Source organism: Mesoplodon mirus, assembly GCF_964341445.2.
Source record: "Mesoplodon mirus genome assembly, chromosome: 11".
Lineage (NCBI taxonomy): Eukaryota > Metazoa > Chordata > Mammalia > Artiodactyla > Ziphiidae > Mesoplodon > Mesoplodon mirus.
In genome coordinates this window covers 72,926,263-72,953,830 of record NC_138987.1, presented here as the reverse complement: position 1 = coordinate 72,953,830, position 27,568 = coordinate 72,926,263, and the positions used below count along the sequence as shown (strand labels likewise).

General features: G+C 39.2%; 2 protein-coding genes across 3 annotated transcripts in view; one reads left to right on the top strand and one right to left on the bottom strand.

Moving 5' to 3' along the window:
- PTPRB (protein tyrosine phosphatase receptor type B) overlaps nt 1-1,491 on the top strand; it is a 115,818-nt gene extending 114,327 nt beyond the window's left edge. For both annotated transcript variants that reach the window (XM_082636647.1, XM_082636648.1), the window contains one exon: nt 72-1,491. In XM_082636647.1, coding sequence (XP_082492773.1) covers nt 72-94 — 23 coding nt within the window. In that variant the 3' untranslated portion in view covers nt 95-1,491. The remainder of the gene's footprint in view (nt 1-71) is intronic.
- Nucleotides 1,492-21,735: 20,244 nt separating this feature from the next.
- The window catches only part of KCNMB4 (potassium calcium-activated channel subfamily M regulatory beta subunit 4), a 72,118-nt gene continuing 66,285 nt past the window's right edge, over nt 21,736-27,568 (bottom strand). Inside the window, exon 3 of the mRNA XM_082635453.1 lies at nt 21,736-24,800. Coding sequence (XP_082491579.1) covers nt 24,632-24,800 — 169 coding nt within the window. The 3' untranslated portion in view covers nt 21,736-24,631. The remainder of the gene's footprint in view (nt 24,801-27,568) is intronic.

Sequence of the window (27,568 nt, the reverse complement as noted above, 5' to 3'; positions counted from 1 at the left end):
TTTTCATAAACAGAACAAACAACTGTGACACACCCTGCTACAGCCTCTAATTCTGGTGTCCTTCCTTTCAGATGCGGGTTATTCAAGGCATTGAGAATGCACCCGGAGATCTCCTGGATCAAAACTATTCACTGTGTGATTTCTTTTTAAAAACTTGCTTCATGCCCTACAGAGGTGCCAGCTATTTCTGTTGATACTATGTATAATTTATTAATCTGGAGAATTTTAAAGAATTTATGTAATTTAAAGGTAACAGATATTATTGTACATAGTTGTATTTTGTAGTTTCTTCTGTAAATATGTATTTTTTCATAATGTTTAATATTAAGCTTTATATAATACTATTTTTCCACACTAAAGTGTTCATGGCTTGTTCTACATAAACTAATTCAACCTATATCACAGGATGACTGGTAAAATGTGTACGCAGGTGCTTGCTGTGGTGGGGCCGTGGTTTTTACCAGTTTTAATACTTAGTGGACAGGATAAAGGGCAGGGCTGGAGAGAGCAGGGAGTACAGCGGGCTTGGCTGCACTGCTGTCCCATGAATCTTAGGATCCAAAGATGATCCAAATGCGATTTGGACAAATATAACAATCAAAAGAAAGGACTGGAGAGATGGGATTAAGCAGCACCAAAGGTTAAATCGGTGGTTGTGCCTCAGGTGGTTAGTCTCTCCCCTTTCTCCTGTAAGAGGTTCAAGCCAACGTGGTCAGCTCAGGGGCCACGTAACTTGCTGAGCAAGTCCAGGCTGCAGGGCTGAGGGTTCTGAGAGAGAATGACCCAAACAGAAGTGATGAATTCCCCATATCAAGAAGCATGCCATCTGCCCTCCTGACTGGAAACCTAGTCAACATGCAAAGTGCCATCCATAGTGATGGGAAACTCTTTCACTGCATCCACAGTGTGCTGTGCGAACACGCATCCCACACTGGGATGTGTGTGTTGCCCAAGGGACACACGCTCGTCTTTGTCTCATTTCTTGGGGGCTGCATTCCTGGAAAAGTCAAAATTGCACCCATCATACTTGGTTTTCCCATTAAAAGAATATTGCGGTGGCATATTATACTCCTGATCAAAGGGCCTAACATCAATATCTATAGAAATGTCCTCAAACATCATATATCGTTAATTTAAAAAACACAAAAACAAAAATTCAGTGGGGCTTAGTATAAAATTTTCCAAAAGCCTTTTTTAGTAAATCACTGAGGTCAAACTATAGGGTAGACACCTTCAGTTGCATTTAATATAAAAAGCACTACATACTCCACCAAGTTGATCTTCAGTGTGTATGCCTATTTTGACTATAACAAATTTCAGTGAGTCAGAAAGTGGGCATTGCCCTCCCCAAGGTCCAGTTCCGAAGGTCTTCCTGGAGAAAATTTGAAAGGCATCTGCACGGTTATCCTCATGGCTACCTGAGAGATGAGTCGGGAATGTTTGCCTTTTTCTCACTACAAATTTCTCTGAAATAAACTTAAGAATTAGAAATCAAGGTTGTTGATCTCACAGCTTCATTTGCAGAAAGAGTACATTTCTTTTCAAAATGTATATTTTTGCTACATACTATAGAGTCCCATAAGTAATATAATGGGTGTCATTGGCATAGTAATGGAAAATCATTAAATATTCCTAAAAGAGTTATTTATAGTTAAGTAAAGCTCCACCCAAACTGGAAAAATTTCCAGGGCTCTTTGAAGTTTATGGAAACAGGAAAAAACTTTATAAGAATGAATGCGAAGAGGATTCCACGTTTTCACAGTATCATTGTGCTCAGTGCCCTTGTGAAATGACAGTGTTAGCCTCTGACCCTGTTTCGGGAAACCAGGTGGCTCTTCTAGAATTGAAAAGGAACAACATACATGTGAGTGTGGCAGCGGTACCACTGGGGAGAAAATAAAGGTCGGAGATTTATGAGATGTGGTGTCTATTAGGAATAACTTTCCCTGTATTAATAAGAAAAAGCAAGAAATTTAGAAAAACAGAATTTTAAGCTAACGCTGCTGGGCACAAAGCACATTCAAACATGGAAAGAAATTCATTTTTGGCTTTTCATTTATTCAGAAAAGTTTTAGTGCCTGCAACTTGCTAGGCACTGTCCTAGAAACTACACATTTCTACTTAATAAAGAGAAAGCATCACAGTAATAATGCTGGGGTTATTGTTACTATTTTCAGTTAAGCCTGAAAGAGGGCCTCAGTGAGGCAGTGAAGTTACCCAGCACCAGGGCAGCGGCAGCCTTCCGCGGACCACACACTGGCAAGAGCTGATGCTGCTTCTCTAGCAAATCGCTGGACCGAAAAGAGAAAGCAATTAATTGAAAAAATCAAGAATTCAAACCATAAAAAACCTACACGTCTGTAAAAGTAAATACCCTGGCATATCTGGGGTGGAATCAGAGTCATAAAAATGGACGTGACAAGGGAAAACTGTATGTTCTTTTAGTCTAATGCAGGACATATTTATTCCTACCCTCCACCTGTCTAATTTTAAATCTCCTTAGCAACAAATATTCACTATCTTCCCTCCCACCACCACCAAAGACTAAATACATAATCTAGTTGATCTATTTATTAAATTTAGGAGGGGGAAAAAAAGGTTACCTTGACATTCAGCTCAACTGGATGTATTTTAATTTAATCCCATCATGTGTTATGTCTTGGTAAACACTCCGTTTCCTGTCGCGGTGGGCATCCTGGCAGTGCACCTGTGCGGTACACTTTAATCATCAAGCCTTCAAAGTGTTATTGAGCTATCAAATCTCAGAAGGGTCCCGTCTTGCATCTTAATAATTATTTATCCAAATTCTTTATAATTAACTCCTTTAATCTCTACTCATTAAATCAATTTCATATTATTCTGTTTTCTCTGGATAGCAGCCAGTTTTTCAGCTCTTGAATCAGATTTTTCTAAGGCTCATCTTCCTGTCTGGCTCTGCACATACTTGTCCTAAATAATTCACCAGCCCTTAACACTTCTGGGTCCCTCTTTTTCACTGCTCTTCCCCTTCTCCCTTTTGAATGTGTTTGCTTTCCTAGTAGAAGGTGATTTTATTTTCTGTTCATCTTATCTCCTCATACCCTTTGGTATTTCATAGTCTTTACAGGCTCCACATTATAGAAGAGATGATGATGATTTCACTTTTAAACACTAAAATGGCCACAGCACACAGCATATTGGGGACAGTTTTATTTGGGAGGGTCTTTAATTAATTTTATTACATCTTGGAAGAAAGCCCAACATGACATGTGAAAATAATATGAAACCACTAAGCAGATGTCCAGCAATACAAAATTAGACTTCACATGTTGTACTTCACACTCTGATTATCTTAGAGTCTCAGGATCTAGGTTCTTGTATTTAAACACTCTCCTTACTTCTTGCAAGAAAGCTATCAGCTGTATATATACTAAATTCTCATTCACTTAGCTTTCTGCATCTCTAAGGTTGGAATCCTGGAATCATAAACCTGCCAGATCTGGATGACAGTGAGTGACAGAATCTGAGCCCCAACTCTGGGGTGCTCTAGAGTTTTAGTTCACACATGTGAGCCAGACCAAACCTGCCCTGGTGGGAAAAAGAAATAGGTAATAAGCTGCTTGTTTGAGGTGGCAGTTCAAGGACTTTCCAGGTTCCATTTCACTGAAGAAATGAAAGTAATTGATCATCCAAGACACAGTGGCAAGCAGGAATGGCTGATCCTCCCCGAAGTGGCTATGAGCAAGGATTCAATAGTACCTCATTTCTGAAGAGACAGAGTGGAAAAGGCTGTTATCAGCCCAAATGCACTGTTAAGGTTCTGAGTATTTTTAACCCGAGATTTCAAATCATATCAAGTATTCAAAGATTGTTTCACATCAAGGGGAAAAAATCTATAAACCATGACTGCAGAAAATGAGTGAAATGATGTAAAGAAGGAAAAATACTTGAAAAGGGGGCTCTAAGCAGACACCATCAGGAGGAAGAAACGCCATCCCTTCTGTGTGTCCAGACTGTTCTTTGGAGATGTCATATGCTTCTATTATCCTTTGGGGGGTTCACTTTGACTATGCTGGCCAGATGATTTAGCTGATTAAGCAATTGAATTGATTTATTTAGTTTTGTGAATTGACCAGGTGTTTGATGAAATTGAGTTTGGAATTCTGAACACACTACCTTAGATTCTTGTAGTGGATGATGCCTTTGAAAATGTTTGGCCATTTTAGTTAAAATGCAGGGTAACATTTAATGCAGCCATGATAATAGCAAAAATCTGTTCTGTTCTAAAAATGTTTCTAGCAATGGAAATATTTCTGACTAAAAGAATACTCTTGACTTGTAGGGAGCCTCCCTAGGAATAAATGTATGCAACAAAAATGAGGCATTTTATTTTTTTAAAGGTTGTCTATATAGTTGCATTCATGAAATAAGAAAATTGTTGGTGAATGCTCTTAAAATAAAGGTTTATGTAATGGAAACAAAAAGATCTATTAACAGATTTACCAAAGATTATTTTTATAACCTATATGCCAATGTACATGATCTTATGTAAGACACCAAAATAAGTTGTTGAAAATGGTGAATAATATCAGACAAATGTAACATGTTCCTTCTAGAATATTCACAAGAGAGTTTAGTTATGGCTGCTTTCTGCCTTAAGTAATTTCTTTTAAGAAAAACTATCTTCATCCTAAGAGCAAGCTTTTTGTTATGTTTGAGATGTTGTGTTTTCATAGCGGAGTGAGCAGGTAAGCATCCCAACAAGAAAGGAGCATATGCAACTGTGGCTTTAGGAGTATGCCGTAGAGTTGGGTGGTGTTCCCCTGTGAGCTACTGGGAGAGTCTACAGTGGCCTTCGTGAAATCTCCTAATCTCAGCCACACTAACAACCAGGTACACCAATGTTCTTACCTGAAGAGTCCTTAATCTCTGGTTTCCCAGGTGGGACCCATCAGGCTTATGAACTCTGCGATGCCAAGAACCAAGTCTTTAAACTCATTTCTGCTCCTACCTTATAGAAATTAGTGCACAGCTCATAGAAATTCAACATATACTTTTTTGGAGTGGAAATTGCTCCTGACCTAATACTTTGTTTTTTTTATTTTGTTTTGTTTTAACATCTTTATTGGAGTATAATTGCTTTACAATGATGTGTTAGTTTCTGCTTTATAACAAAGTGTATCAGCTATACATATACATATATTCCCATATCTCCTCTCTCTTGCGTCTCCCTTCCACCCTCCCTATTCCACCACTCTAGGTGGAAACAAAGCACCGAGTTGATCTCCCTGTCCTATGCGGCTGCTTCCCACTAGCTATCTATTTTACATCTGGTAGTGTGTATATGTCCACCTGGCCCAATACTTTGGATGTTACGTAGTCAATATCTAATAACGTTATTGTCCATGGAGGCTCTTCTGGCTGTTCCTTGATTTGTGTGAAGCTTAAATAAATAATGTAAATACATCTAGCAACTGAGCTTATTATGTTTTATAATAGAGCACTTTTATGTTTTTGATACCATGTATTCTTTCTCTGAAAATCTGGTTATTTAAAATGGCAGCAGATGATTCTATGCTTTTCTTATGGTAGTACCTCCCCACAATATTGTGTCTCTAACCAACTCTATTTGAAGAAAGCACTTCCTCAGTCTTTCTATTTAAGTTATATATTTGCTTAATATATTTTCATATTTGTAACTATGGTCAAAAAAATCTATATAGTGTCTTACACACCTTTTCACTAGTACAGGAATAAAACTACTGTTTGTTGAAGGAAAGTGTTCTGTCTCCTATCCGTCGGTTTCTCATTTATCAATTTCTATCATCTGTCTGCTCAGGAAAAAGGTCAAAAGTGACTGCTTCTAATGAGAAAAATCTTCTGGGACATCATCATGAAGAACATGGCTGTCTTAACCTTTGTTCCTGTGAGTGCTGAGTTGGTTATCTAGGGCATCACGTACATATAAGAGACTCTCTAGTTGACTGTCTCCAACTAAATTCTTGGTTTCAGTTCTTTAGTTCATTGTAACCAAAATGTCATCTATCACCAACAGTGCTGGTGTATTCTCAGAGGCGCTGCCACAGCTGGATCGCCCCTGAGCCCTTCAGAGGCACTTCACAATGTGGTGTGACATTTAGTTAAGAGCTGCTGTGTCTATTTCCAGAATTATTATTTTGTCTTTTTGACTTTTTCTTTTCTTTTCTTTTCTTTTTTTTTTTTTGCGGTACGCGGGCCTCTCACTGTTGTGACCTCTCCCGTTGCGGAGCACAGGCTCTGGACGCGCAGGCTCAGCAGCCATGGCTCATGGGCCCAGCCGCTCCGCGGCATGTGGGATCTTCCCAGACAGGGGCACGAACCCGTGTCCCCTGCATCGGCAGGCAGACTCTCAACCACTGCGCCACCAGGGAAGCCCGACTTTTTCATATTTAAGTTGAAAAATCAGTGTCCTTCACAACTCCAGTATTTCATTTTTCTACAACTTACTTACAGAAATCTTTATTTTTTAAAAATGTGCAATAGATTTACATGTAAAACCATTAAATCAAAGCCATCCTTTTTTTGAAAAACAGTTTCTGGATTCAGATTAAGTTAGCAAAATAATTTGCCCTCTGAGGCTTGACCCTTTTTTTTTTTCCAAAGTAGCTGTTTGTTTGATGGAATTTACTCTTAAAGAAAAAGAGAATCTTATGATATGAACTAATCACTTAGTAACTCTGCTGATAACATCCTCCACAGTCATAAAATGTTAGAGCTGGAAGGGCCACCTTAGGGATGGACAATGATGGAAACCAAGACCTAAGTTTAAAATGACACAGCAAAATAAGATAGTGCTAGAATTGAAACTTGTTTTCCTATTACTTGTGGGGGAGGACCTGTCTACACATAAATATAGACAAAGAAGTAAGCTTCTCAGATCCAGTGGATGCAGCAGCCATCTCCAACACTGAGACAGAACCTTCAGTGGAACTTTCAACATTTTGTGTGATTATTCCTTTCACTTTTTGCATCTCATATGTCTGGAGACATCCATTTGCTAAACAAGTTTCAGACTGTTAATTTACAGTCATACTTTAGCAAAAGTTGTCACAATCTTAAAGCTGAAATAGTATAGAACAGAAAAGGAGAAAACATGATTTTTTTAACATAATATTATTATAAAACATTTTTATTAAGGCTAATTAAATCAAAACACCTAAAACCCAGAAGAGATTCTACCACTAGATTTTGAAAGAATTGGCAAGGCTTTTAATGTTGCCAATAAAAGGAGCATTCATAATAGACGTGTAAAAAATTATCTGGTAAAATTCAAGCTTGAGTAACATAGAAAAACCGTGCAGGGATGGTTCTGTGTAGGAGTTAACATTCACCAAAGGCCATGCTCACTAAAATATCTCCCTAACCCAGTATCTCCCATGGAAAATTGTACTATTATTTTAGAGAATTGTTGATCTAAGTAAAGCTTGTCTTTTTTTCTGGGGTTTATTGTAATGATGCAAGAACCTTTGTGTAAAGTGTCTTAATATTAAATTACTTTTCTCTTTGCTTTTGGAGCTCTTGATCCCAAGAAGAAACTTGGCATCTATTTCAGTCTTTAAGAAAGAACCAGCAATGAAATATGTTTCCTGTCTCTGCTACCCTGCTGCAAGCTGTTGGTGGCTAAGAAGTTTCTGTGTCTTATAGCTTGCAGAGGAGCTAAGGTAAAAAAACAAGAACAAAAATCAGAACCAAAAAGCTGACAATATAACTATAGAAACAAAGGGCATTAAAAGTAGAAACGTTCAGAAGTCTGGGAACATTCCTAAATCTAACCTCAATCAGAAAATACCATTTGTAAGAGATATAAATTAAATGTTCAAGCCATATTTCATTCTTAAAGAACTTTCCAGTGAACCCTGACCCAGTCTTCACTCAAGTAGATGTTCCTTCCCGACTCATGACAGATGGCTGGGGAAGGAAACAACTGTCTACCTGCAAAGGATAACACATCAGCAATAAATAAAGGCAAACCAGGACACAAGAGAAATAAAATGAATGATCCCACTTTGGTGGAAAAATATGAGGAAAAAGGCACAGAGGGAGTAAAATTAAGGGTGAGAGCTAGAATCTGAAGGCTCTATTGGGAGTCTTAGACCCCTTGCAGTAGCAGAGGATTTTCTCATTTAAGAGGAAGACACTCCGGACTTCCCTGGTGGCACAGTGGTTAAGAATCTGCCTGCCAATGTAGGGGACATGGGTTCGATCCCTGGGCTGGGAAGATCCCACATGCCATGGAGCAACTAAGCTCATGCGTCACAACTACTGAGCCTGTGCTCTAAAGCCCGCGAGCCACAACTACTGAAGCCGGCGCTCCTAGAGCCCGTGTTCTGCAACAAGAGAAGCCACCGCAATGAGAAGCCCGCGCACCGCAAGGAAGAGCAACCCCAGCTTGTCGCAACTAGAGAAAGCCCACACGCCAAAACAAAGACCCAATGCAGCAAAAAATAAATAAACAAATAAATATTTTTAAAAATAGAGGAAGACACTCCAAGTCCTGTTTAAAGTGCTACAGAAGGGGACTGCATGTTTAATCTCTACGATGGTCACTAATAGTTTGACTCAAGGTTATTATCTTATTGAGTACCTTCATCTGCCATATACTACTGATTAGTGAATGTTTCTACTTTATAGATAAGAATGTAGAGGCACAGAGAAGACGAGGATATTGCCCAAAATTTAGCAGAAGAATAAGAATAATAGTTAATGCATGTTATGCGCTAACTATAGTATCATCTAATTTAACTCTTCAGACAGCTTAGTTCTTAGATTTATATTGGAGACAAGGAAACTGAAGTTTAAAAAGACAAAGTAATTTGCCCAAGGCCATACAGTGCCAGAGCTCAGTTTCCAATCTGAATCCTTCTGACTTCAAAATGTGGCCTCTTAACCTCTATGCCAGAGTATCCCAAAGTTTGGTCCCCAAATGGGACCTGGTTAGAAATGCAAATTCTCAGACTGAGACCCTCACAATCCTGTTGAATCTGAAACTCTGGGGATGAAGCCCAGGAATGTGTATTTAACAAGCTCCCCATGTGATCAGATGCATGCTTTTCTGCGTGGAGCCTCTCTGCTTTGCAGTTTCTTGTCAGCCAAATCTAATTCTTTGAGAAGAAACTCTGTCGAACCCCGTATGACAAAGAGGAATAGTAGTGTGTCATATTTTTGACCCCTAGTGCATAATAAGCACTTAATAAATGTTAGCAACTATTACTATTATGTTCCAGGTAGCACTCTGTACAGCCTTACTGGTGTTATATCATTTAATTCTTGCAAAACTAAATAATGCAGGGCCTATAATTATTTCCATTCTACAGATGAAGAAACTGAGGCACAGAGAGAGAGTAAGTATCTGGCCCTAGGTCACAGAGCTGGCAAATGTCATAGAGCTGGCATATGTCATAGCCTTACTTTGAACATGGACAGAGTAATTCTGAAGCCTGTGTTCTCAACCACTTCCTCCTATACCACAGGTTGGAGAAAAGGTTGATTAATCTCCATAGCTTGAATTAAATTCAAATTTGAGCTTTCAGTTCAGCTTTGCAGACTCATTTATGTGCTGCAAATCACTTCCCTCCAGCCTGACCCTGTTCACTTTTGCTAAAAGGTCCATGAATCCATTAGCCTTGCTGTTTATGTCCCTCCCAGCACTGTGGACTGAACATGATAGCAGAGTCATCTACTCTAAATGCAATCCCACCTGTTCCCTCTGGGGCCCAGGAACATGCTGGTAAACAATTCTCAGGGTGACAGTCAATTCTTAGGGGAAAGGGACAGTGGTTGTCCCAAGCAGAAGTGGCATGTCAACACAGAATGGGAGACATAAAGAAAGGGAAGTCACCACAGAAAGGAATCCCCAAATAAGGTGGAAGAAATGGGCCCTAAAAGGCAGCTTCCAACTCTCAGAGATTCTAACAACTAGAGGCTACGAAGGTCAGGCCCAGATGACTGCTGAACCAGCGGGGAAAGGAGAAGAACAGGGACGGGCCTCTGCAACACTGTTTAGAACAAGCAAGACAAAGAAAGCAAGCATGACTTAGGCTGTGAAGAGTGAGATGGAATGAAGGACAGGGAGGTCAGGACCTCAAAGGTACCACTGCCACTGTGTCCCCCAAGCCTTAGCCATGAACAAGGAATTTGGGATAGAACACACACTCATCACTTCCACTTGGGTAAAGATAGCTCCAATCCACCAGACAGAGGTCCAGCAGGAAACGGATGGCATACTCAAAAGGGTATGAGCAGAGCTCAGCAAAGGGACGAATGACCATGAAGTGGGTGGTCTTCCTGGCTCCACTGGGATTTCCCTGGACCCACCACCTCTGAGCAGCTTCCCAGGGCCTCAGCACTCAAGGCTGTGCACACACTTGGCTGGACAGCTTGCCACAGGATTGGGGGTAGAGCAGTATATTTAGGCCCACTTAAAAGCTGTGTGATTTATTAAGTTTCAAGGACAAGCTGTCTTTTCCATCTACAACTCCAAACAGGAAGTCATCAGCAGTTTCTGTATGTGTTGCTGTTTCTATTAACCTTCTATATAGCCGGGCCTTCTCTAGATCGCCGTCTGCCTGGGTTCACATCTCATCATCTCAGCAAATGCAGAGGTCCTCTGTATGGTCCCTGTGCCTCTGTCTGGCACTCCAGTCCCCCCCACCTCCACACTGCCACCCAAGTGATTGATCTAAAATACAAAACTGACCATGGTCCTCCTGAAATTGATGAGTGGCTCCCAATTGTGTATACAAGATGCAGTCCAGGATCCTTGGTGGCCATAGAAAGCCTTTGATGACTTGGCCTGTGCCGTCCTCCCCAGCTGTGGCTGTGGCCACTCCTCTCCCTGCAATTTATGCTTCACTGTCTCAAACACTTGTGGTTTCTAGGGTATATGCTGCTGTTCTGTACATTTTTGCTTTGGTATATTCCTTTTTCTCCCCCCTGATATAGTTCTCACCTCTTCTCTGACACCCAGGACCCAGCACAGGGGGCAGGAAGGTCATTAGCCCAGGTTTCACCCTCACAAACGGTCACAAACATAGCCCTTCGATTTATATACAAATAAAGTTAAATGTAGAGTCACAGAGATGCAGACAGGAATGAGAAATGAAGACAAGCTTCATATAACTTTCAACTCGGGCTCATTTTTAGATCAATTTGCCTATAATGTTTTATAAAGAAATATTTTTAAAGAAATCCTTTCATTATTTTGTGAATTAAGCAATTTTTAAAACCCTCTTCAGACTTTTTTTAGTTTTTTTCCCTTTTCTTTTTTTTTTCCTATACCCGGAAGTCTCAAAAATGGCAGTGACCCTCCGTTGACCCTTTTTTTTTAATGTATTCGCTAACCTGTCTCCCCAAACTCTGCTTCACCCCAGCATTACTTCTGTACCCACAGAGACATTTTTCATTTGTCATGCATAATGCCATATTATGTTGGAATAATTTGTTCTGTGTTCTCTATGAGACTTCATAGTTTCTAGAACAGGTTCTCCAAGGCACCAAGTGAACAAATTTGAGATTGATTCCAGATATTATGATGATAATAATAATGGAGTAATTATATAATTGAAATAGACACATTTCAACAAAGTGCCGGGAATCATTCATTTCATTCTCACACATTTAATTAACTCAATCCTCTCCAAAACCCTGTGAGATGAGAAACTGAACCCTAATAACACAGCCAATAAACAGCAGAGTCAGGATTCAAACCCTAGCAGTCTGGCTTCAGAGAGGGTGTCAACCAATCTACCAGAGGTTCTCAAACTTTGGTGTGTATCAGAATTACCTGGAGAACTTATTAATAAAACACAGATTGTTGGGTCCCCTTCACAAAGTTTCTAAATCAGAGCATCTATACTATACTTTGGTGTTATAAAAAATAATGAAGCAAAAATTTGAAAGATATTTCATCAAATTCTTTGAGGATGATTTCATCTCATTAAATAGATAATCATATTTCAGAAAATAAATTTGCAGCTTTTTAAAAGGATTCAACTTTAAAATGGACTTTGTAAAGACTGAGTTTGCATTTGTAATCATTGGTCTTTTCTCTGGAAGAGCGCAGAATTTTGAGACCATCTGGGTTCACAGAAGCCTGCTGACAAGCTCTGTATTTGCACAATTTTACAATGAGGAAATGGGTTCAGAGAAATCAGTAACCTACTCATAGCTGAGCCAGCAAACAACCCCTCCAGAACGGCTGTCCTGAGAACAGGTTGAGCTCAGGGCACAACATTCCCTGATCAACTATCTAGTCACACCATCACCAGCTCAGCCCACTTCCCCACACCCAGTTCTTTCTAACCTTGTTTATTCCTCTGTAAAAGAAAAGCCTTTTGCTGCCTGACAGTTGAGATGCTTGCAAATCTGATGGATGGAACTTCTCTTGCAACGGTCAGCTTCTCCCATTACAACCATCCCTCTCCACTCTACCCACCATTTGCAGTAATTTTTTCAAATAAAGTCTCTCCTTACCTAAACCTGGATTTATTTTGAACTTGATACTAGTTTGGGTTTGCCTCAAAATGCATATGATCTCTCACCTGCATGGAATCTTAGATACACACTCATGATATTTTTATCCTCATACGGTAGAAAGAATAATGGACCCGGAAAGATATGAATATGAATATGTTAGGCTACATGGCAAAGGGGAATCAAAGCTGCCGATGGAATTAAACTGCTACTCAGCTGACTCTGAGATGGAGAGATTATCCTGGATTATTTGGGTGGACCCAGTGTAACCACAAGAGTTCTTATAAATGGAAGTGGGAAGCAGGAGAAAGAGAACCAGAGAGATGATAGCAGTGTGAGAAGAACTTGGCGCAACATTTCTGATTTTGAAGGTGGAAGAAAAGGGCCACGAGCCAAGGAATGCGGATGGCCTCCAGAAGCTGGAAAAAGAAAAAACAATGGATTCTTTCCTAGAGTTTCCAGAAGGGATGCAGCCCTGCTGACGTTTTGATTTTAGCCCAGTGAGACCCATTTTGGAGTCTGACCTCCAGAACTGTAAGATAATAAATTTAGGTTGTTTTAAGCCACTAAATTCATGAAAATGTGTTACAATAGCAATGGGAAACTAATATACCCCATTTTACAGATAACAGATCTGAGGTTTAGAGTTTATATAATTTGTCCAAGGTCATATAAGCAGTAAGTGATGAAGCCATAACTGAAGTTGAAGTCTCTATAATACAAAGCCCCTATTTCTCCTACCATGATAATTTGTAAAACAAGTTCTAATCTCTTCTTCTACATGACAGCTTTTCAAATATTTGTAAGTAGATAACATGTCTTCCTTTAGCCTTCTCTAGGAAAACCCAAAATTTCTTTAACAATCCTCAGATGACGGTTTAAGGTCCCCTAACCATCCTGGAAAATATGGTGGCCAAGCTGAACACAGTGCCAGTGAGGCTCCAATACCACATTTGTGTGTTTCAATTTGTCTTTTGCCAAAATGGAATTTATAACTCAAAATTTATACACTACTTTTTGAGTTTTAAAAAAATGAGGCGGTAGTTTTCTTATATTGACAAATTGGCTGTGAACTTAATGTTCCTACGAAATGAGTCATTTGAATTGGAACACTAATCTATTTGAGCAGCCGGGTCCACATCACTCTGAGAAAAGGGCCATTGCTCTGTCCCTACATAGATCATCCCATAATAGTCCCAACACCTGACTGTAGTTGTAACGGTTCAGGCTTCCTTCTTGCCTTCCCGTGCCAACTCTCAGATTCTGGAGGTAATAATGCCTCTTTGGAAGAGTGTGCATTTGAAAGTCCACCTGGCCACCTTTGCCCCACCCAAAGAGATCAGCTTCAGCTGTTGCCTGCAACTGAGATTCAATGGGACCACATGTTTTTATTAGAGACAAAGTCTCTCCTATAAGAAAAAGTGGGTGGAACACTGAGCCTTCGGCTTTGAAATAGCTCTCATGGCCAATAAGGACTGCAAATACATCACAACTGGGAACGCAGAGATAGAGGGACACACTCAGCTCCCACAGTGGCGCTGTGGTGTGGGTCCACAACAGCCAAATGTTAAAATTTCTGAACCAGTTGTTAAACGCAGCCAATACTAAAAATTAAATTATATAAACTTGCAACTTCATAAATCATATTAAAAACAAAGGCAATAAATACTCAAAACTCATCACTTCCTAATTATTTTACCACCTTTTACTATTATCTCTGCTCTTGAGGTTATTTTTGTCTACTAGATCTGTATGGGTGAAAAACTGTAATGGTGTGCCACTGCCCAGCTATCCCAAATTCTGAGTTCAGTGGTGTGACACTGATGGCTTTGCAATCAGCCACAGTGGGTGGATTTACACCACAGATATCTGTAAAGGTTATGAATGGGGGCATCTCTCTCAGCCATGGCTGAGTGTCAAACATTTACCAGCATGCCACTTCCCATCAGTAAACCTTTCCACACTACAGCCCAACCACACAAACATTGCAACCCCTTCACCCCGCAGAGGAGGGAAGTCGTCAGCCTCATCATTTCATCCAATAATTGTAAAGGGCAAAGTAAGCCTCTCGGTAGGACTTTTTTTCTTTTAAACATTTTTTTGGGGGGGGCTTGGAAGTTTTATTCACACATTTATATCTCATCTGTTACCTCTTTAAATTTCAGAGTAGATTTGAATTTCATAATAACATAGCGTTGGCATTTAGGGGTATGCTGTCTCAGAAAGGAGAAATAGAAGAACTAATGAGGATACTGCAGTGCTTTTGGTGTCTCTTGGTCTCTGATGTATGGGACAGTATGGAAACCTCCCTGGGTATCCTCCTTCCTATACCACCTTTTATGTCCATGGTACTGTAGCTCTTTAATTAAAAATAAGTTCTGAGGTTTCCTCTAGAATTCCAATTTCATTAACTTTGTAACTTAATCAAGATTTCCTTGTTTAGACACAACCTCATCCAAAATGCTTTAGAGAAGTTGTTAGGTTTGTTCATTTATTTGGGGAAAGTGGGAGAAAAGGAAATCTGTTCAAATATCAGGGGTAAAGTATTTTTCACTTTTCATTGTTAAAATCAAATGTCACTGCACAGAGGACCTCCACTCAGGCAGTGCCCCCCAAGAAAAAGTCACCTTGAGGGGGCCTAAGGAGTGCAAATATAAAGAACTGAATTCCTCCCTCAGCTCGCTGGTGGGTCGGAAGGGGAACAGAGTCAAAACACCAGGAGGGAGGGAGGGGGAACCGATGATCCCTGCCAATCAAGAGAAACCAGTGATGACCTATAACCGGAACTCTATAATCAGAGACAATTAACCTCGAGTTTGCAGGCTGCTCGGAGATCCAGGTAAGGAAGGACTGGCGAGTTAGAGAATTATAATTAGCTAACATTCACCGAACACCTGAACATATTGGGCCAGGAACTCTATTAAGCATGAAGCATTTTGCATATGTTATCTTCCACACATGATCTCACCAATTACCTTAACTAAATGGCCCAGAAGAGTAAATACGCTTCCTAAAATGTCTTTACATACTTCCAAGAAAGAGATTTAGACAATATGGTTAATAATAGTAAATAAACTTTAAAGAAACCAAATAATGCTTCATGACTCCAACAAGATGAATTTTGTTGGAGATCCCAGGAAAAGCTGTTGAGCAAACAGAGGTGAGTTTATGAAATTTACAGCAGCAATGGAGACCACCTTGACAAAGTGTTGGTCGTCACACAAAAAGAGAAAGTAAGGAAAGAGTATTTGTAGGATTGGGGAATCTGCATTCAAGTGGTTTAAGGTAGTTCTCTTAAGGTGCAGAATTTATTGGGACTGAACCAAATTCATAAGATAATGAATCAATAAGGTGAAGGTCATGAGAAAAATCTTGATTATTGTCCTTAATAAGTAAGCTTTTTTTCTGATTTTGGAGCCAATCCCTGGTATTTTGTAATAGATTCTTTGAACATCTCCAAAGGTTTGGCCCTCCAGGGCATTATGGAAACAGGATCCTTAGAAGGAGTTGCCTGTCTCACATAATAAACTGGTAGGGCATTTCTTTCAACCTTCCTGTTATCCCTTTTTATATGGCATTCCACCTCCTTAAGAAACATTAGAACACTTTAGAGTTTCTTAGTCTTTTGACCATTTTTGTTTTGTTTTGTTTTTTTCCTATATAGATCAAGAGCCTTTGTTATTTCCAAAACATTCTCCACCTCCCACCATTGCTATTAACTTAACTCTCTTTATGTCTACTCAGTTGACAAGTCCTGGTGAGTACAGTGAGTTCTGCCTTCTGGGTGACGTTGGCTCCAGTAAAGGATCATTATTTTAGGAGTAAGTTGAGACCTGTTTTGACATATCCAGCCTAATAATTTAATTAAAAATTTTTTTTATTGGGGTATAGTTGTTTTACAATGTTTTTAGTTTCTACTGTACAGGGAAGTGGAGTTCTTTGTGCTATACAGCAGGTTCTTATTAGTTCTCTGTTTTATACATATTAATGTATATATGTCAATCCCAATCTCCCAATTCATCCCACTTCCCTTAATGTTTTCATCTTAAGGTATGACCTGTGAACAAACAAGGTTAACTCTGAGTTTTCTAGAAGAGTTTCTAATATATTTGTTCAGGGCATGGACTGTTCTTGGACAGAGGTTAGTCATTAGCTACTCCTTCCGGTAAAAGAAGGAAAGTAGCAGGATTTAAAGTATTACTACCAGGGAAGGAAATGCGTAAGGGAGAAAATAATAGAATTTCATGTGAGGTAAGGCTACCTGCTAAGAAATAGAGTGTCTTTTCAGTAGGCAACAAAGACTGTATATCATGAGGGTGCAAGTCTGAAGGAATTACTAGTTAGCAATAGCCTCCACTAATTTAGCTTTAGTGACTATTTTAACCTGCAACCAGGAAGTGGAACTTTTAACATAGGGTCAAGAAAAAAGCAATAGCAAACTTTTCTCTAATAAATAACATGAAGCTGAGTCAAAACATTAAGGGTTTGTCCAGATTGTTTATGCATGAATCGGTAGAGAGGCTTAAGATACTTAAGTTGACCCAGAGTAGAAAGATGTTAAAAAGCTCATTTTATTTTATTTTTTAAAATTTATTTTATTGAAGTATAGTTGATTTACAATGTTGTGTTAATTTCTGCTGTACAGCAAAGTGATTCAGTTATACACATATATATATACATTCTTTTTCATATACTTTTCCATTATGGTTTATCACAGGATATTGAATGTAGTCCCCTGTGCTATACAATAAGACCTTGTTTATCCAATCTATATATAATAGTTTGCATCTGAAAAGCTAATTTTAAATCACAAAATGCCAGCTCATGTTTACATTCCCAAGGAAGAATTTTGATTACTGATAACTTGATTAAATCACAAAGAGACCTAGTGATTTTAGAACAGTTGGAAACTGCCTACAATAGCTATCAAACCCAGGAAATCCTCTTAATTTACTCTGAATTAAGTCTGAATAACTGGCCTGGAAAATTTTTGAATGGCTTTTAGTCTGTCCAAAGTGATGGATTTTCCTCCTTGGGATAAATCTTTTCATAGGTGATACATTTTATTTTGACAAAATTATAACATTCCTTCTAACTTAAAGTCCTTTCTGAGTTAAAACTGTTAAGAAGATTAATGAAATTAATTGAGAGAGCTCAACTCATCTTCAGAATCTAATAAAAGGTCACGAGGTCATCCATATACTGGGTAAGAATAGAATTGCAAGGAAAGTTAAGGTCTATAAGGTCTTAGTCAGGGTCTTATGAAAAAAAAAGCAGGAGGGCACCTCATTAAATAAATCACTGAAGCATAACTGTCAAGGCACACTGCTGAGCTTTCCAGGAAAGGGTGAGCAGGATTAACCATTTCAATCTAAACTAAGGAACTACTAAAGAAAGCATAGCACAGATTTATGAGTCTAGAATATGTAACCCCCTGATAAAATAGCATTTGGGTTTAGTATCACAGAGAAGTAAAAATGGCTATTTTATTTATGATCCTGAGGTCCTAAACAAGTCTATACCCTCACCCACTGAGTTTCAGGTTGGTACTGTAGCATGCTGATGGAGTTCAGAACACGGTATCCCCCAGAATGGCACCTTGGCATATTAAGTATCTTAAGCTGAAGGAGTTTGAGAAAACAGCAGAAGCAAGAAGGTCACTATGACCTCCCCCCTCACTTGTCCTTCTTCCCTAAAAGCAGGAGATAAATTTCCCTTGTAAAAGGTACCCTCCCTGTACCAGGAAGAAGGAAGACATTTGGGGCTGAGAAATCTGAACCAGCAAGCCTTGTTAAACTAACCCTTATCTTCCTAGTTATTCTTTACCATTTACTACCCCTAGCCCAAATCCCCTTATCTTGTCAATTCTTCACAAATCTATTGTTTCTTTGTCTAAAAGGTATAAAAGCTTCCTGCTCTGGTCACTTCTTCAGGTCTTCATTCTCTTGTGAAGGCTCCCAGGTACATGTAAAAATTTGATAACATTTGTATGTATTTCTCCTGTTAATCTGTCTTGTCAGTTTAATTTTTAGACCCAGAGACCCTAATAGTGTTGAGGAAAACTTTTTTCTCTCCTGCAGTCCATTATCAAAAAAACATTTGCACAACTGTCATTTAATATTTAAAGAAATTTCAACCTGTGAAATTTAAGAGTAAAGGGCTAAGTGGGTACTTGGTTCCCCCCCTCAGAGCACCTTTATTATTCACTCGCTTTATTTTTCCTTTCTTCAGCTTGTTAACTATCACAGTTGCTTTTCCAGTATCTTTTCTGTTTACAACATCTACAGACATCTTTATCTAGCGTTTCCCTCCCTTGAAGCATATAGTAGTCTTATATGTAAGAATACTGGTTTATTCTAAGTCTTAGGTATCCGGGGCTCTTTGAAAATTTTCCCTGAGGAGGTGTTAAGATCTGGCAATGGGGCTATTTCCAATTTCAGTCTTTGTTTACATGCGAAATCTCCTTTTTCTGGCTTAAGATTATTCACAAAAAGTGAGAAAAGAGCAAGGGTTACATATGCTCCAGTATCTACTTTTGAAAGCTATCTATGCTATTGAAAAGTCTATTCCTGAAGTCTCCAATAGCTTCTTTGGAAGCTTCTTCACATTAATCAAAAAATGCAGACAACTGAACTTTGCTCACTTTTTGTTCTAAGGTGCCTGGCTAATGGACAATTGTGTCTTATCAAAAATTCCCCAGAGGGCTTCCCTGGTGGCGCAGTGGTTGGGAGTCCGCCTGCCGATGCAGGGGATACGGGTTCATGCCCCGGTCCGGGAAGATCCCACATGCCATGGAGAGGCTGGGCCCGTGAGCCATGGCCGCTGAGCCTGCGCGTCCGGAGCCTGTGCTCCGCAATGGGAGAGGCCACAGCGGTGAGAGGCCCGCGTACTGAAAAAAAAAAAAAAAAAAAAAAAAGTTCCCCACTATCACTCTGCTGAAGCCCTGCTTCTTACATTTATTCCACTATAACCCTAACCCATGCACTTATCTTTCTAAGTGGCAAAATTTCACCAAGAATAATTTAGAATTACAGTTAAGCTACTTCCTGATTCCTAACTTTCAGAAATGATATGAGAAAATAAATGTTTGTTGTATTAAGCTGCTTAACTTTTAGAATAATTTGATAACAGTAGAATTCTACTGTTCACTTGTTTAAAGGATAGCATATGATATTTAAATACAAAAACATAAACTTATCTGTTTTATAACTTTTTCATTTTAAGGCTAAAATTGCAATATATATTTGTTTATTCATTAATTTTAATTTTTTCCAGGGTTAATTATGCCCTGGGTACTACGCTAAGTGTCTTACTCTGCCCAGCTTTGGTGAAGAACTTAGAAAGCTGTTTGACAAGGCATTTAGATGCACATGGAAACCACTTAATAAGAGTTAATTGGGGGTTATTATTATCGTGGACATTATGGATAAAAAGATCAATAAGTTTCTTGTTGGAAAGGACATGGAAACAGTATGTACAAAGGACATAATGGATCCGGGGATTATCCATTTATTTAGCACCTTAATGTGTCAGGCACTATGCCAGTTGTGGGGAAAAAATTCCATCAACATTGTTCTTATGGATCTTATCATCTAATGAGAGAGGTAAATAATAGACAAGTAAACAAATAAGTATAAGCAGCAGTAGGTACTACAAAGGAAGAAAGAAAGAAGGATGAAGAGGAAGAGGATGACAGGAGAAATCTACTTGTATAGGATTTAGGGAAGGCTTCTAGGAAAAGTCAATATTTAAGCTCAGACCTGATGAATAAGAACCAGATTTACAAATACGGTGAAAGGAGAGGCCCAAGCCATGGGACAGGACCATGGAGAGTACAGTGCCTCTGAACTGTACAGCATGTATCAGGAATGTTGAGATATTAGGAAAATGTTGTTATAATGGATTGATATATTTCAGTAATTTTTCAAAAGGACAAATTATCTGAGTCAGGTAAACGGTTCCTTACCCATGTTGTTTGGTAATATTTTGTCCTATTACTTGTTGTCATTACATTGTCTGCCCATCACTATACTTGAGAAAGACCTAAAAATGCATCTGACGGGAGTGAAGACAGACCTGCTAGAGCATGGACTTGGGGATGTGGAGAGGGGAAACGGTGAGCTGTGATGGAGTGGGAGGGTGGCATGGACATGTATACACTACCAAACGTAAAATGGATGGCTGGTGGGAAGTAGCCGCATAGCACAGGGAGATCAGCTAGGTGGTTTGTGACCACCTGGAGGGGTGGGATAGGGAGGGTGGGAGGGAGACGCAAGAGGGAAGAGATGTGGGGGCATGTGTATATGTATAACTGATTCACTTTGTTGTAGAACAGAAACTAGCACACCATTGTGAGGCAATTATGCTCCAATAAAGATGTTTAAAAAAAAAAAAAAGAATGCATCAGAGCTATTGCAAATACAGAGCTCAAAACAGGTAAGGGCAGGAGATAATAGATCTGGGAATCACCAGCTGAGATCATCAGATGAGACCATTCAGAAAAAGGCAATGTAAATTATATCCCCATCTTAACAAAAGTCTAAAATATGTGGCTTTGCATTGTTGCCAGGCAGCAAGGAAATAGATACTGCAAGATGGAAAACGAGAGACCCTTGTTATGCTTTGACTAACCATTAGGTAAAACTGGCACTAGCAACTTGAAAGGCAGACATGTAGCTATGGGGAAAGTAGTTAGAAAAAAGCAGAGCTATGATTTTTTTATAGTGAGGAACCATGAAAAATAGTGAAACAAGAAAAACTAGTTACAACTAGGTAACTCAGCTTTGTTACAAGAGCTGGGCCCATATCCTGTAGCCCTACAGCTTCTATACTCCAAACAGCAGATTATTATGCAGTCTTTCTTAAAAGTCTCCATTAAGTATTACTGGCTGGACAATGGAAGTCAGTTGAGCAGAAAAGACCAGCTAAAGGGCACTGCATTCTTACATAAACCCACTTTTCTAGAAGGCTTCAAAGTGGCTGCCACTCGATTAAGGGCTGGAGATATGGGCCAAGCACAGACACAGTAAATAAGATGCTGCTACCTTAAGAACTACGGATATAATGAGAGTAGCCCTTTGGCTGTGGATACTTTCATCTGAACTAACAAAACTGAAAGCAAAAAGACCAAAAACCATGTTTTGATGAAATTTTATCACCAATGTTGTAAGCACCCCTCAGAGGCCAGATGGACCCCGTTACCCAAAATTTGGTTTGGATATTGAGACTAATAACCACACACACATCAAGAGGGTATGAAAAGGTTTATTATTCACATAATGAATGACACTTTCTGGGAGAGTGGGGCAGTTCCCGAGTAGATCCAAAAATGACTTGACTGGCTTGGCTTTTATTATTCTTAGGGCGTGGGGCAGGGAGAGGTTTCCTGCGAGCAGGCCAGGGCTTGTGTGGTTTGAACTTCCCAGCCAGTCCAAAGCAGGGGGTACCCAGGCTCTCTAATCAGCTTGCCCAGATGTGGAACAGAAGGGGAACGGGAATGGGGAGCAGAAAGGAAAAGCTGTTATCAGTCAAACATCGAAAATGGAGTCAGACTCCGTACAACAGTCAATTAAACAACAATCCTATAAACTATAAAAATCTACAATTGTTCAGTCTCTAAAGTATTCACTCTCTCCTTTTTTTTTCCCCCAGAGTTTTAGTAGGACATATGTCCATCTAGCTGGAGATAACATGTTCCAGCAGTCCTTGAAGCTAGGTATAGTTATGTAGTCAGTATTCATGAATGGACTAGGAGCACAGTGATGGGTGGAACTTCCTTAAAAGGAAATCGCTAGCTCCCAAATTCCTCTCTTTTCACAGGCTACAAATTGGCTGTGCTTCTTTGAGCCAGCTTTGACTATGGGAAGAATAACACATTTGGTAATGAGAGGACAACAAGGTAATCAAATTCTGGATCCCTTGATTACCTTATGAAACAGAGGCTGCCCTCCCTTGTCCTGGACTTCTCAACTACCTCTGGATTGCTATATGAGAAAGAAATCAACTCCTATCTTACATGAGTCATCATATTTTGGGGTTTCTGTTCTAGCAGCTTATACCATTTCCTTGCTTATATAAAAAAGAAAATTAAAATATTAAGAAGTTAAACTTCTTTACCTTCTATGATCTTAAAAATGTCTTCTTGTTCCTTCAAATTCTATCTTTACTGATAAGTATAATAAAGAACCTCAAATTTAACTGGCTACAAGCAAGGAAGACCTTAAAACTATATGTGACCTCAGTCATTCAGCATGCTTCTCCTTTTTTCCAAAAAATCAGACTACAGAATATAATCAGGTATACTCTTTGAGCCTAAATGGAAGCATTTAGTTAATATAAATGGATGAGTAAAAAACTGGTAAATAAAAACTCATCAATATATATCACCTTCTCTTTTTACCAACACAAATGTTGATGTACTATTTTTATCTACTCCCTGTACTCACTTAATCACAGATTATTGGGTTAAGATAAAAATGGATAAAGTAGACTTTATCTCTCACAATGTGATGCAAAGGTGACTTTCTCTGATTCCCAGTTTCATGTTACTCTGTGCTTCAGAATGGTTCACTGTGTTGCTAAGACAACAGGGATACTGCAACAGAAAACTGGGATTGAAGTCAAGGCACTGTAGCTGCCTCAAAGGATGTCATAAATAGTGTGTTCAAGGCCTTTTTCACAGTGAAATCTGTAACACTTGAATTGGAAGAAAAATATCATCCAACACCCTAGTCTTCCACAGAAGACAATGGCTCACTCAATTTCTTGCGTTCTAAAATTAAGAAAACACTGGTATGTGGACTAAAAGTCAGGAAATCATCATTCCACTAATACATATCTTTCTTAGAATGCTGCACAAATAACTGAGGGAAGCTTGCCCTTAAATTCCAATTTGCCTTTATTCTAATAGAAGCATGTCTGAAGAATATTAGAAGAAAGCAAAAAAGAGATTATGTTGTCAGTTTTTCCTTGACCAAAAATGTACATCTCATCTAAACAAAGGTTTGATTCTACATGGTAAATAAATAGGGTAGGTTTGATATTCACTGAGACCTGTGATTGATATTTGCAATCTGAGTTTATGAACAGATGCAAAGAAGTATGGTCTCCTCAATGAACTTTTGATAAAGGCACAGAGAGCTCATCAGCAGAGTGATGTGAGCTGGCTTGCATCTCCAGGTGTGTCCAAGCAAACAAAACAACTGCAGCAATATTTTCGTTTTAATACTGAAAACATCAAAGGAAGGACAAAGAAAATATAATAAAATGTTTAACTGATTTTGACTATTTTTTTTTCTGACCTAAAAGAAAAAAGAAATGAAAATAGCATTTAACTAAGCTGAAAAGTGTCCTTCACATCATGTACATTCTACTGCACAGAGATAAAATCCATCAAAAATAACCTGAACAGATGAATAAAGAGGCACAGTCCTCTTAGAGCTAGGACAGGCCTTGTTCAGAATCATCTCACTCTCTTAAGAAATAATCTGGTGAAAAACAATGCAGAGGCAAAGGCCAGTGTGGAGAATGTTTTCCCAATCTTTGAGGGTTCCTTGCTGAAGAGTCACAGGAGTGACTGGAGTCTGAGTTAACAGTGCAGTTTTCCTTTTTCAAGCAGGAATCAAAAGGTACTCTTTAATAGTGGAAACTGGGGATTACATTGTGAGGTCAAGACTTGTGCAGGAATTCCTGTCTCCAAGTAAAAGTTTAATCTAGCAAAATCAAATGAAACCCGTAAGACCCTTTTTTTAAAACCCTGGTGTTCTAAGCATAAAAAAGAAAATAGAAAAGAACACAGACCACTCTCTTTTAATATTTTTAAGTAGCATAAATCATAATGGCTTGTATTCTACACTGTACAATTATATACTGTTACTTCCCGAAGAAAATTAACTTCTATTGGATTTTCTGAAACAGATACTCCATACAGCTTGACCCTTTAGCCATCGCTACAACACATGGAAAACAATCTATGAGGTTCCAAGTCTTCCGGTTGTGCCTGTTTCTGCTATCATTGAGGGGGAGCCTCTCAGACACCTCTCACAGCCCCTTCCATCTCCTGCGCCAGGAAGCAGGCTCTGCAGGTAGATGTGTGCAGATGAGTGCAGCTTCTGTGCTTTGCTTCCCATAAGCCAATTCCCCTTTAAGAGAACTTGCGCTTCTTCATGGCTTCTGCCTTGACTGCCAGGCTCTTGGCACAGATGGTCAGGACCACAATGAGAACGCCCACCACAAATGTCACCAGGGGCCAGAGGAAGCAATGCAGGAGGACAATCTCATCATGCGTGCGATGCAGGAGCACGTCATCTGGTCTGCAAGACAGCGGAGAATAGGAAAGAAAGAGTGGTCAACTGCCTTGCCATGACATAACTCTTCACAGAGTGGAGCTCAACTTGCTTTCTAGACCAAAGGTCATAACCATCATTGAAAGCAAAGACTTCACGCTGACTATAAATACTGTACTTTGTGCTTCAGATCCATTATGAAAAGTTCTGAGGTCTTGAATCAAGTAATTGATGCATATTATTTATAATGTGATTTATATGTAAAATGTCAAAAGTATAGCAATCTCTTACAGTATTATTTTCCTCCATTCTAAGTTGCTAAACATATTCCACTTTCTCACGCATCTTTTAATGTCTGCTGAATCAGTCTAAAAATTGCTTATGGGTTGGCACTGTCAAACAAACCCAAACCCAAATGATGTTTTTTTGTTTTTTTTTTTGCAGTACGTGGGCCTCTCACTGTTGTGGCCTCTCCCATTGCGGAACACAGGCTCCGGACGTGCAGGCTCAGCGGCCATGGCTCACGGGCCTAGCCACTCCACGGCATGTGGGATCTTCCCGGACCGGGGCACGAACCCGTGTCCTCTGCATCAGCAGGCGGACTCTCAACCACTGTGCCACCAGAGAAGCCCCTTGTTTTGTTTTTTACCCCTTTCACCCATTTTGCCCCTTTCACCCATTTTGCCCACTTCCCCAACCCTCCACTTCTGGCAACCACCAATCCAATCTCTGTATCTATAAGCCCAGTTGTTTGTTGTTGTTGTTTATATGTATTTATATATTTATATGTGATTCCACATGTAAGTAAAATCATATGACACATATAAGTGAAATCATATGACATTTGTCTTTCTCTATCTGACTTATTTCACTTAACATAATACTCTCAAGGTCCATCCATGTTGTCACAAATGGCAAGATTTTGTTCTTTTTTATGGTTGAATAATATTCCATTATATATATAATATATAATTTATATGTAAAATCACATTTTCTTTAGCCATTCATCCATTGTTGGACACAGGTTGTTGTCATGTCTTGGCTATTGTAAGTAATGCTGCAATAAACATGTGGGTGCATATATCTTTTCAAATTAGTGTCTTCATTTTGTTCAGATAAATACCCAGAAGTGAAATTGTTGGATCATATGGTAGTTCTAATTTTAATTTTTTGAGGAAGCTTCATACTGTTTCCATAGTGGCTGCACCAATTTACATTTCCCCCAACAGTACACAAAGGTTCCCTTTTCTCCACATCTTCATCAACACTATTTTTGTCTTTTTGATAATAGCCATTCTGACAGGTATGAGGTTATATCTCATTGCGGTTTTGATTTGCATTTCCCTGATGATTAGTGATGTTGAGCATTTTTTCATGTACTTGCCAAATGATCTTAATTTACAAAAACAGTCAGTTAAAGTCACTATTTGAATTTAGACAGAAAGACCTATGGTGTAGTCTTCAGATCAACTCAGCTTCACCATGTGAAGGTTTATTTATTTTATTTTTTTTAATTTTCTCATGTGAAGGTTTTTAATAATGAACAGACTAGTGAATGGTCGGATTTAATGCATTTTTCCATGCTTCTGGGTAGGGTTAGCCATCATTTTAAACCACTGACCACTTTAGTGATATATTTTGCAAAGTCTTAGCAATATACCTCAATCTTATCAATGTGGGGCTTCTATTTGCAATTCCAACATTGGTCTCATTCACGGGAAGTGAAGATGAGATACATTCCACAAGCCATGATCTGTCATCTTTGGCCACTAGAGAGAGATCCTGGGAATTTAGCTTTCATACAAGAGGTTTACATTTTGCAAGATATTTCCATTTCAGCCACAGGAAAGTCTGTTCCATTATGCTAGAGTAGCAATGCTTCCACCAGAAAATAAAATAATGCGGAATAGTCAGTCCAATTGCCCTCAAGAACATCAGAGGCTTTAGAGTACAAGAGCAGTGCATTTAACAGCAGAATGTATTCCTAAGGCGCTCTCACTAACCACAGCTCTCATAATTCAAGACCTATTTTCCCAGAAGACTGACAAAGAATGTTGGATATGTCTCTTCTACCTGTAATGCAGCCATCATGTAGCATTAATAAAAACGGTTTTGCAGACTGGCTTTGAAATTACGTAATCCTTGCCCTTTTTTGTGCATAATATCATTTCAAATCCTGCACATAAAGTGAGATTTTTATTAACATTTGATTTCAATTAAAATTTGAACTAAGTGAATGCAGAGTCATTGTAACAATTAAGCGAAAATCACCCTAGCTTGCAGAAGTTACTCCTTTTTATGAATTCCTATAGCAACACATTGTCTTCAAAACTTGTGCTACCATTAATTTGTGATATATATTAACGTGCATATCCTTTGCCTTTATAAGACCCTTGACTTTGTCATTGCCTGTTTACTCTGCACATAGATGGTGCTAAATAATGGCTTGCTACTGGTGAAGGGGAAACCATCCCAATTGCAGCCTTGTTAGCCATGAAAATTTCAACAAACTTCAAGCCTTGAATGTGAAAAAGCAGAGGCCTGGGTCCAAAAATAGTCAGGGCACAACACAGTTCTAGTCATATTTTCCAGTCTTTGAAATCCTACCTGCAGCACTGTCATGGCTCTTTTTCCAGCTACGAGAGCTCACTGCTCTCAGACCCTCTACCTACACGGGCAAGGGAAGGTGAAAGCTTCTCGGCGTGACTTTCCTCCCTCTCTTCCTTCTTACCTTTATTCCTACCTACCTTCCTTCTTACTTTTCTTTCCCCTCTCCTCCCCTCCCCTTCTTTCTT